The sequence below is a fragment of the Nematolebias whitei genome, chromosome 18, assembly GCF_014905685.2.
Source record: "Nematolebias whitei isolate Nwh7 chromosome 18, NemWhi1, whole genome shotgun sequence".
NCBI classification, from domain to species: domain Eukaryota; kingdom Metazoa; phylum Chordata; class Actinopteri; order Cyprinodontiformes; family Rivulidae; genus Nematolebias; species Nematolebias whitei.
This window is the reverse complement of record NC_056515.1, coordinates 31,894,684-31,906,115: the sequence shown is the minus strand read 5'-3', so window position 1 is coordinate 31,906,115 and position 11,432 is coordinate 31,894,684. Positions and strand designations below refer to the sequence as shown.

Here is an 11,432-nt window from a genome sequence, read left to right as displayed (position 1 = left end):
GTATGTACTGGTAATGGTTAGGTTTAGGATTAGGTATGTACTGGTAATGGTTAAGTTTAGGGTAAGGTATGTACTGGTCATGGGTAGGTTTAGTGTAAGGTATGTACTGGTAATGGTTAGGTTTAGGGTTAGGTATGTACTGGTAATGGTTAAGTTTAGGGTTAGGTATGTGCTGCTAATGGTTAGGTTTAGGATTAGGTATGTACTGGTAACGGTTAGGTTTAGGGTTAGGTATGTACTGGTAATGGTTAGGTTTAGGGTAAGGGTCAGGGTTAGGTTATAGAAATTAATGAAAAATGAATGGACGTCAATGCAAATTCTCTTACAGGTAGAAAGACAAACGTGTGTGTGTTCACATGTTGGAGACTTACTTTTCAACTAGAATGAGTCTGACTTTTAGGTAGGGGGTGGGAATCATGGGGCACCTCATGATTCAATTACAAGTGTGGTTATAAAATGATTATTGTTGCACCTTGATGCGTCCATAAACACACTTCAAACAAAATCAGAGTGTCGACTCTCTCAAACCTAAGAGAAACAAGATATTTTTCTCCACACCAGAGTAAAACAGCCATTTTCATTCATACAAGATTTTGGGAACTAGTTGAACAAGAGGTGAACAGGACTACACAACTGGCATATAGTGTGACGCTTGTGAACATAATGTTCCCTTTTAATTTCAAAGAAACTAAAATACTTTTAAACACTGACTTCTGACTGAATGCAGATGTCACTTCCTCTCGGATGTCTCTGCTGTGTGCTCGCCATAAACTGTTCACACTCTGCACCTCCACACTTCAGAGTTTCGCCTTTTGCAGTGATGTCATTAAAATTAAATAATAATAATTTTTTTGACCTTTTAAATTGGTACAGAATCATTCGTGTCTGAACTGATATGCATCAAAAGTCAGATTACAACCCCCACCCCTGCTTTCAGTACAAACATGTTTATGTGTGGAGTTTTGAGCCCAGTGGAGACAATTAAAACCTTTTAGGACGGTTGGAGAGGCTCCTGTTATCAGATCATCTCTTGGATGAGGGATGAGCTATCTGCTGCCTCTCCACGCTGCAATCTGCTCCCCCAGCAGGAACAGATCCTCCTCTCTCTCTCTCTCTCTCCCACTTTCTCTCCCACTATCTCTCTGTTGGTTTTTGTGTGTGTATGAATTTGTCTGCACTGGCCTCTAATTGGGCCTACTTTCTGTTCTGAATTTCCTGTGTGGGAAGGGGAGCTCGATAGCTCAAACCAGATCCAGTTAATTAGCCTGAAATCAAAAAATGAAAGAGATGAGAGATTATTTGAATTTCTCTGTTCTCTCTTTGAACCAGCTGGTACTCTTTCAGAGTACACTGCCAGCCCACTCACTTCCTGTGTGCTAAAAGTGTGTTTCTCTGTATTATTAATGTTTGTTTTCCACATTAATGTGTGTTTTTCCCCCTCATTTCTACTTTTGGTCATTGGTTTCATTATCTTTTTATAGGGCTCTTATGGTGTAGTCAAGCTAGCTTACAATGAGGATGACAACACATACTATGTAAGTTTTTTTATGCACACCCTAACACTTTTGTTTGTGTTGCTTGCTTTTCATTTCCTGTCATTTATCATAGACCCTACGCCCACAGTCTAATCTTACATTAATCAACACTTTCTTGTCCCATTTACTGGTTGATTACATCCAAAAACTCATGTAAAAGTGACTCTCCCCTGATAACTGTGTAAAATACTCAAGCTTTTCTGCCTGCAGTTTATAATTATTGCAGAAATTTGTGTGGCAGCTACTTAAAATCAGTTGGGGATTATTTTAATAGTTGTTCCAAGTGACAAAACCCACATGTCATATTTTAGTCATTATACAATTGTCATGATAACTGAGCACATTGAGCCAGATTATTAAAAATCTGTTCAAGCCTTCACAATGTGTTCTCTCTTAAGAACTCGACAGTTGTCAGCTTCAGTAATAATAAGTAGGAAATAACGGGGGACAATGCTGCTCGGCAGTGAAGTGATCAGAAGATTGGTGGTTTGATTTCCAACATAACCCCAACACACATTTACAATGCATTTTCTGTGTTGTCTAAATTTGAATAATTTATTAATAAAGGTTGAATGATGTGTGTGTGTGTGTGTGTACATACACAATACAGTGTTGTAATGGTGTATGTATATACTGTACATACAGGTGCGTGCACTATAAACGTTTTTAAACAACTAAATAAGCTTGAAAAGGCTCTAAATGTGTGTGTGTCATCTATTTTCTCAATTCATAATTATATGCGGTTCATGTACCTGCAGCCAGAGAATTTTAACTTTACACGTCATATTAGTTGTATTATATTTGGTTTTTGATGTGGCATCTAAAAGAAAACCTTGCATTAATCAATAATATGATCAATTTAATGACTTTGTTTAACACACTGATACATGGTTAATAAGTTATGTATTCTTATAAAACCATTTTTAAAACTCCATACTTCTGCTATGTACAGTAGTCCCTCATTTATCGTGGATATTAGGTTCCTGACACCCCCCCCCCAAAAAAAAATAAAAAAAATAAATGAAAAATCGCGAAGTAGCGATGTTATATTTATTTTAGTATTTATATATATTTTAAGGCTTTAGAAACCCTTCCTGCATTCTTGCAATGTTCTAAACTCTTAAACCTACAGCGTTTTAACAACATACTCTACGTACTGTATATGTAGCTACTAAGTTTTACTTACCAGGCCCTGCAGAACAGAAGCGGCTCTCGTTCTGGTCCGACTCGGTTCAGTTTCTGCAGACATTCCCTGCAGCAACAAAGCCCACAATCAATTTTCTAAACTCTTAAACCTACTAATTTTAACAACATACTTATATATACAGTAGCTTCTAATTTTTACTTACCAGCACGTCCCCGCTCGGAGATCTTCGTCAACTGGTTGAAAGACGTGAAGGAGGGTGTCGGTGGGCTCTGGGTGGACCGCCGCTCCATCGGCGCACGTCCCCGCTTAGAGGTCCAAGTGGGCGGGCTACCAGCTCTCAAGATTCACCGATGGGTCTGGAAGTCTGGTTCTGCTCTGGTTCTGGTCCGGTTCAGTGGGTTTTGTGCAGCTCTCTGCATCCACTAGGTGCCGAAGTCACTGTAATAAGCACCAAACTTTTTCCAGTCAGCTGAAAATTTTCCCTCTAGTTTTTCAACAGAAGGAAATGGGGCTTCTGGGCGAGGTCCTATTGACTTCTGGGAAATGTGGTCGTTATGAGTGGGGATACAGTGTAGGCTTACTGACAGAAAACTACAAAATTGCGGTGCCTGTCCGAAGTACGGTATTTTATTTTTTTTGATAACTTTTAACTGTGCTGTATCCAGTACTGTCCCCATCATGTGAGTAATATTAAAGTTGGCAATCACGTGTCCTGTACAATTTTATTTTATTTTAACAATATTTTGTACTGTGCATTAACAAACCACGATACAGTGAGTCCGCGAAAGTCGAACCGTGAAGTAGTGAGGGACTGAATGTGTCATTTTGTTCCTTCAGGTTTTTAACTTGCTTTAATGACATTAAACAAAATCTTCAAATTCTTCTTCTTTTTTTTTTTTTTTAACAGAAAAAAGTATTGTACTCTTATTTTCTGTTTGTCACTGTTTGTTTTTCCTCTGGACTCTCCTTTTTATACATTTTTCCCCCCTCCTGTCAAAATCTATTTCTCACGCAGGCGATGAAGGTTTTATCCAAGAAGAGGCTGATGAGGCAGGCAGGTTTCCCACGTAAGTCATGGCCAGATGGTTTTCACAGATATAATCTAAACTATCTGTAGTCCCTTTTCTGAGCTTCCTCCTGTCCCTCACTAATCACCATTTCTTTCTTTCTCCTCCGTCAGGGAGACCGCCTCCTCGTGGAGCCAAAGCTCTTCCTGAGGGCCCCGCTCAACCTAAAGGGCCACTGGAGCGAGTTTATCAAGAAATTGCCATTCTTAAAAAATTGGATCATCCTAATGTAGTCAAACTTGTAGAGGTGGGTAGGAAAACAAATACCTGTTTTGATTTATGATCATAAAACATGTCTTTTAATTCAGTTAATGGAGCGTTTTATAAATTAAAAGTGCAGACTCTTGGGTTAAGTTTTGGCCTCTTCCATCCACAGCAGAAGGGAGGATGGATTAAGATGGAAACTAGATTGCATGTGAATTTAATTTGACCACAAACAAATGATGATTTGTTGTGTATTGGAGTGTCTGTGTTTGTGTTTCATCCCTTTGTGTTTTGGCGCCAGGTTTTGGATGACCCCAGCGAGGACCATCTGTACATGGGTATGTTTCTGCCAGGCGGTCAGCCTTCACATTATACAAAGAGTCTTATGTAAAGAAAACACATGTCAAGCTCGTTTAAAATTTATTCTGTATTTGGTATTCACAAATGGAAAAGTTTTCATCTTTGTTTTCGTCTGTGTTTTCTGTTGCAGTGTTCGAGCTGGTGAAACAAGGGTAAGTTAAGCTGCTTTCATGAAAATGGATGCAATCCTGGAATGGGCTCAATCTCATTAGTTATGATTGCTAATTTTCTGTGTGTGTGTTTGTGTCTGGTAATTCTCCCTCATGTGTATTCAGGGCAGTGATGGAGGTGCCAACAGATAAGCCATTCAGTGAGGACCAAGCACGTTTTTACTTCCGGGATCTTCTCAGAGGAATTGAATATTGTGAGTCTTGAAACCTCGTCTTATTTTTCCTACTGTTTCTTACTAGTCCAATCAGTGGCCTGTTGTCCTCTGATGTGACATAACACATTATAGCTCATAGTGACCACAGTGGGTTCAACTATGTCTAAAAATAATAAGAATAAACATTAAACCAAAGAGAAATTCACCCACACATCGTTCTGTAATCCAATTTGATTAATAAAATGTGACAAAACAGACTTTAATGGAGAAGGATTTTGATAAATAGGTCATAAAAAAAGCTAAACAAATCCCAAAGATCACTGATTATTAAGTTAAATGTTTAATGAACCTGCAGCTAATCACACTTTTTTCTCTTACCTTGAGAAGACTCTGCTGCTTCAATTCAGTCGGAGCAACAATTCTTTTTTTCCAAAGGGCCAAATCAATATATTTAAAGCAATAGAAGGACCGCTTAGAGAATTGCAAAATAAAATTTTATTAAGACACAAATTCTAAATATATATAAATATATACACACACACATATATGTGTGTATGTATGTGTGTGTATGTGTGTGTGTGTTATTAGCATGCTCAATAAAAAATATGTCCCCCAAATATACTCTAGAAATGTAAGACTTACTTTCTGTAAAATGGCTCTTGTGACAATTTATTGTCCTAAATATGGGATAAAAAAAGTTATATATTTGAGTTTTGGAGTCTTTCAGTGTAGTTCTAGAAACATGACTGAACAAATAGCCTTATTCTAAAGGTTGTGATGTATTGATCCAAGATGTTTAATTTAAACTTCAAGTTGCGTTCATAAATGGTTTCATCAACATTTGAAAAAGTTGTTTTCTTTTCAGTTGAGTTTTGGGGACCAGATGTAGATTGTCCAACGGCCACTTTTGGCCCTCAGCCTGTACTTTGCCCACGTCTGTCCTCCAGCTTGCCTCTGGACTGATTGTTTTCAGACCAACAAACACATGTGAATAAAAGTAGTCCAGACAGTTTAAGAAATGTGGTCTTTGAGCATTGAGGCGGTTCAGACCTGAGTGTAGCTCTATCTGAAAAGAATGGCAGGTCTGAACAACCCCACTGTTACTTTACATCTGTTTGCATTCAGATTATTACCCATCTAGATCTGCTGTCACTGTGCAGGTTTCAACACAGCTTTTTACTTTAACGTTACCTACTTAAATAGGAACAAGTTTGTCCCAAAACTATCATGTAACTGTGTTGTAGTTTTATTGACGCGTGTCTAAATTTAAACTGTGCGATTCAATAAACAATTATAAGCTCTCACTGCGTTATCGAGATCTGCCCTTGTTCTTTAAACCTGCCCTGCTTTTGTCTACGAGTCCATTATCGGAGCTGTTCTTGACTCCAGCCTCCCACAAGGATCATTTCACATCATCTCGTCGACTCTTAATGCGTTTCTGCACAGGATGAGTGGCTCTGCTCAAGTGTTGTCTAGGCGACTAGTACCAAAGGAAAGGAGGGGAAGGGCTCTGCATCAAAGACATAAAAAAAGTCAGAACTTTTTATAGAGGTCATTGTATTCAAAGGAGGAGAATGAGCTGTTTTTTTTTTCTGTTGTATGTAGATTCACACTGCTGCTGACCACAAAACACTTCACATTTTCTTACTTTCACATTATAGGCTGGGCATAGAGAATGAAAGTGACCTTGTTGTTTTTAACAGTACATTACCAGAGGATCATCCACCGAGACGTCAAACCCTCTAACTTGTTGGTGGGAGAAGACGGGCACATCAAGATCGCAGACTTTGGAGTCAGTAACCAGTTTGAGGGGGCTGACGCTCTGCTGACCAGCACAGTGGGAACGCCTGCTTTCCTCGCTCCTGAAACACTTTCTGAGACCAGAAAGAATTTCTCTGGGAAGGTGAAGCAACATTAAGCTAACTAGTGCCATCTGGAGATGATTTTCAGTAATGCAGTTATTTTCTTCATATTAATGCCCATATTTCTTATATTTTTTGGTGTTCTGCTATAAAGTGTCACAGACAACAGGAATAGTTTTAATTATTATTTGCAAATATTTATTTTCCTCAAAGGCTCTGGATGTTTGGGCCATGGGGGTGACTCTTTATTGCTTCGTCTTTGGCGTGGTGAGTGTGTGCATTCAGCAGAAAGAAACACGCTAGTTTTTTTTTAAAGTCTCTCCTAAACATCAGTGTGAGAGTCAAATGATTTCTTGTCTTCACAGTGTCCATTCATGGACGAGCGTATTCTCAATCTTCATCAAAAAATTAAAACGCACCCTGTGGTGATACCTGAACAGTACGTTTTGCAGCTTGATTATAGATAAAGTCAGAGAGGCTGTTTTATTTATGTATTAACTTAATTAACCCAGTTTAATTAACTGATTTTTTTTTTTTGGTCGACAGTGCTGACATATCAGATGATCTCAAAGATTTGTTGTTGAAAATGTTGGATAAGAACCCAGAGACAAGACTACCAGTGCCACAGTTAAAGGTAAACACTTGAACCCTGCAGCTATTTAAAATGTAAAAAAACACATTTTTAAATAAATATTTCATAACAAGCCAGTTGGTTCATTAATAGTTCACTTAAATACTTTTGAAGGAGCTTTGCATTAGTTTCTGTCACTTTGTGTCCAGGCACATTCATGGGTGACGAAGCAAGGTGCTGAGCCTCTTCCTCTTGAGGATGACAACTGCTCCATGCTGATTGAAGTGACTGAAGAAGAAGTGGAGAATTCTGTCAAACATATCCCAAGTTTAGCTACAGTGGTGAGTTTTTATTTTCCTGCCACATAAACATAAACAATTTACTCACACAAGTACTATATACAGACAATATTATTATTATTATTGTATAAAGCAGTGGTTCCAACCTTGCTCCTTGAGGAACACCATCCTGCATGTTTTAGCTGTTTCCCTGCTTTGACACACCTGATTTGAATGATTTGGTGATTAACAGGCTTCGGCAGAACTTGAAGTAATTAAATCACTGAATCAGGTGTGTTGAAGCAGGGAAATAGCTAAAACATGCAGGGTGGTGTTCCTCAGGGATCAGAGTTGGGAACCACTGATATATTTCAAAGAATCCAATCTAAAGTATTTTTATTTTGTTTATAAATCAAATTCCTTGCCCTTAAATTTTCAGTGTGTCCTTTTGACTTGTTGTATTTTATTAAACTAATTTATGTCAAATGTTGTGATCAGTTCATTCATTCAATCTTTATTTATACAGGCTAGCCTCATTGATCCACGGGGACTTATTTACAAGAGAGACCTGTTCCAAACAGAACATACAGACAATAACAGTAGACAATGACAACGATAAACTACAGTAAAAATACAGTTAAAATAAGAGTAGTGTACAAAACAATAAATCAGGGTGCCATAAAACAGGGTGAAGTACTAAAAACAAGAACATGTTTGATTAGATTTTTCTATTGACATTATCAAAAGTTTGAAACACCTTAAAGAAATCCAAGTGGAATAATAATTGCTGGATTAGGTTAAAATAAGCAGAAATGAGCACAAAATTAGGAAATTAGCTTAAAAAACAACAACAACTAAAATTAGCAACCTACGAGAAGGAAGTGGAAAGAGCTGAAATTACTGCCAGTAGCTAAAAAAATGTGGAATCAGCTGGAAAAAAAACCTAAATTTAGCACAAAACAGCAAAACTGTAGCTGAAATAGCAGAAAACTCTGAAACTAGTTGAAAGGAGCATAACAAGGTAAAATTAGCATAACTAAGTTAATTAGGCTGAAAGTAGCAGAAATTGCGATACCAAGAAAAACTTGAATTTATCTGAAAACAGCTTAAGTTAGCTAAAAATGCTTTAAAATGTAGCTAAAAAGGTAGAACAAGCTTAAATTAGCATAAGAAAGCAGAAAAAACACGTTTGCTTAATTAGGCTGAAAGTATCAGAAATGAGCATAAAAAAGTGGAAATTATTTGAAAAAATCTGAAACGATTGAAAAAAAACAGCTGAAAAGTAGCTGAAAAAGCAGAAAGAAGCTGAAATTACAAGAAGGAAGTGGCAATTGCACGTTTTTCTGAATTGGGCTGAAATTTTGTTTTAAATGAGTGCACAAAATATGGAATCAGCTGAAAAACTTAAATTAGCATAAATCAGCTATAGTAGCTGAAATACCATAGTAGAATGTATCAGTAGTAGTAGTATCAGTACAACATTGTATCAGTAAAACGGCTTGGACTGGATTTAAGTCAAAAAGCAGACGCAGCATTACTCAGTCACACAGCTGCAGTTAAAATCTACAAATGTTTCATTCAGCAAATTAGCATTTTGTGTAGATGGTTCATGTGCACATCAAAGATGGATTTGTGGCTAATGTAAGCTGGATGAAAGATGAAAATATAATCTTTTTTATTTTTTATTCTGGCTTCTCTGCATTAATTATTAGTTACCAAAGTTAAGATTGTATCATTTTTAAAGAAGGAAGTTTTAGTATAATCTTTGAACTTGTGTCTTACTGTCCAAACGGTTGTTTTGTTCCAGATTCTGGTAAGAACTATGTTGAGGAAGCGCTCTTTTGGGAATCCTTTTGATTGGGGTCGGAAAGAGGACCGCAGCAGTTTGTGTGCCCCGGGGCAAACACTCACGTGAGTACTACATACAGACATTAACAGTCCGTCTGTGAGCAGTGTGTTTTCAGCAGCATATTATGTAGAGGTGCTAGCAGCTAGAGCCTTTTACTCAGACTGTATCTGTGCGCTCAGCCAGTGTTCGTTTAATGAACTGTTACTGGACTGACACTTATCTTCTGTCTTTATGGACAAGAATTTAACAAGATTAACACTTAAAAACAATTATTTGTTTGCTCGACATTATAGTAAAAGTGTCTCAGTCTAACTTTTCCTTAACAAATGCGCTTTGACGGTCAAATCATCTGCATTTCAAAAGCCGATTCGCAGCTACGGGAGCGCGTAGAGGGAGGACTCTCTGTGCATTTCTTCAAAATTTACCAAAATAACCACCTAAAAACAATTATTTGTTTGCTCGACATAGTAAAGGTGTCTCAGTTGAACTTTTCCTTAATAAATGCACTTAAATGGCCAAATCAGCTGCATTTCGCCTGAGTGGCGCTGTAAAATGCAGCTGATTTGTTGTTTGCTCCAGGAGTTCTGGGGCGAGATGAAGGTGGCTTGTATGGCAAGCCAAGTGTCTCATTAATATCCACTTTTACCTTTTAATGAGACACTTCGCTTGTCGTTTCACTTGAGCGCCCTCTAGCGGCTGAAAATGGTAGTGTTCAATATTTTCCATGTCAGAATGAATGAAATCATCAAATCTCAGCCAAGAATTGGGTTATAAATATGGGGAAAAAATGTAAATAAGCCGCTTCACTGTATAAGTTGCAGGGCATTCTAATTTATGCAAAAAGGTGCAACTTATACAACGAAAAGTGCGGTACTTTTTCCTGATTATACTGTTAAACTGTACCGTTTGTAGCATTTTATAAGCAGCAGTTTTTCTCCAGTTCAAGATTTTTAGGAGTGTTTTGGCTATTTCTGGTAATGTTCAATGTTGATCGCCTTCACGAGTCCATGAATCATTGTGAGTTCTTTATATTTTATGTTTATGTAAATCCATTCACATTGTTCTGCATCGTAGATGCTGACAAATGTAGTCAATTTATTTTTTGAGCCACATCTCAAATCTCTTGAACCTTCATCTGTCAGCAATAAATTCTGTTTTTGTCTTCCAGAACATCTTTACATGTACATTTTATAAACTTTACTGTTTTTATTTGCTTTTTGTCCCCTACCGTTGTGGGTGTTTTGTGAATGTAATAGCTAGATAAATAAAAAAAAGATGTTAAGTTTGTTCCTGCGTCTTTGTTTCTGCGTCCATCACAAGCTAACCGATTAAGCATTTGGGGTGTTCTTTTTCCATTAAACCAAACTTTCTAAGTTTTCTGAAATCTGGATTTGTACTTTTATGTGCTCTACCTGCTTGATACCTGTTAAATGGAAGCTTAGATTTCCCTAATACATCCTATAGCACGTTATTTTATCTCTTCTTGTGTTTTTAGGCTTGACCCACAGCATTGCTTTAACTAATACTGTGTCTCTGTTGGCGTTATTTAGGAAGCAGGAGAGCAGTGATGGCGTGAGAAGCATGGACCTGCCCTACGTCGGAGAGGACGAGGCTCTTTCCTGATGCGGACGCTTTAATACGCACACTGAAATCTTCCTACCTGTAACTGCACAGCACAACACCCCTTTATTCACTTTTACTCACTTTAAAACCGTCAGCCTACAACTATGGACATAATCTTGGAAGATGGACGTAAAGGACACAAAAAAGAAGAGAGACGTTTATAACCTGAGGCACTTTGGCAACAATTTCTTAACTTTAAACTTTTTTCGTCCTCTTGTACAACTCAGTTTGGGGTTGTGAACTTTGTGACTGTCGCGTGTGAGCCCCAACCCTTTAAATTTGACCGCTTTTCTTCCTGTCGTGCATGCGTTTATAGTCCAAGCATGCCTCGTCTCAGGCTTCAACTGTACAGTTTCAGGTATAAGCCTGGGTTAGCCTCTCGTTTTACCCCCTGTTTTATACTTAAGACCTTCAGGTGCACACAGGGCGAAGACACGAGAGAAGGTTTAAGAGGTTTGTTTTCGCCGGCGTGGTCCTTTTTGGTTGAGGACGTTTCATGACGATGATCTTCTTCAGCTTTCCTGAAGGTAGCAGAGCCCTGTTTTGTATCATAAGTCAGAAAGAAGAATCTGTAAAGTCTTCTGAAAATAAAAAAGGGAAATGAAAACATG

At 37.9% G+C, this 11,432-nt stretch overlaps 1 protein-coding gene across 1 annotated transcript in view; it reads left to right on the top strand.

Annotated features, from left to right (window-relative positions):
• The window catches only part of LOC119424683 (calcium/calmodulin-dependent protein kinase kinase 2), a 19,684-nt gene extending 8,685 nt beyond the window's left edge, over positions 1-10,999 (top strand). Inside the window, exons 5-17 of the mRNA XM_037692172.1 lie at positions 1,482-1,535; positions 3,698-3,749; positions 3,863-3,996; positions 4,255-4,291; positions 4,444-4,465; positions 4,589-4,677; positions 6,342-6,541; positions 6,714-6,767; positions 6,866-6,939; positions 7,047-7,134; positions 7,281-7,412; positions 9,157-9,260; positions 10,749-10,999. Of these exons, the coding sequence (XP_037548100.1) occupies positions 1,482-1,535; positions 3,698-3,749; positions 3,863-3,996; positions 4,255-4,291; positions 4,444-4,465; positions 4,589-4,677; positions 6,342-6,541; positions 6,714-6,767; positions 6,866-6,939; positions 7,047-7,134; positions 7,281-7,412; positions 9,157-9,260; positions 10,749-10,821 (1,113 nt within the window). The 3' untranslated portion in view covers positions 10,822-10,999. The remainder of the gene's footprint in view (positions 1-1,481; positions 1,536-3,697; positions 3,750-3,862; positions 3,997-4,254; positions 4,292-4,443; positions 4,466-4,588; positions 4,678-6,341; positions 6,542-6,713; positions 6,768-6,865; positions 6,940-7,046; positions 7,135-7,280; positions 7,413-9,156; positions 9,261-10,748) is intronic.
• The last annotated feature ends 433 nt before the right edge of the window (positions 11,000-11,432 follow it).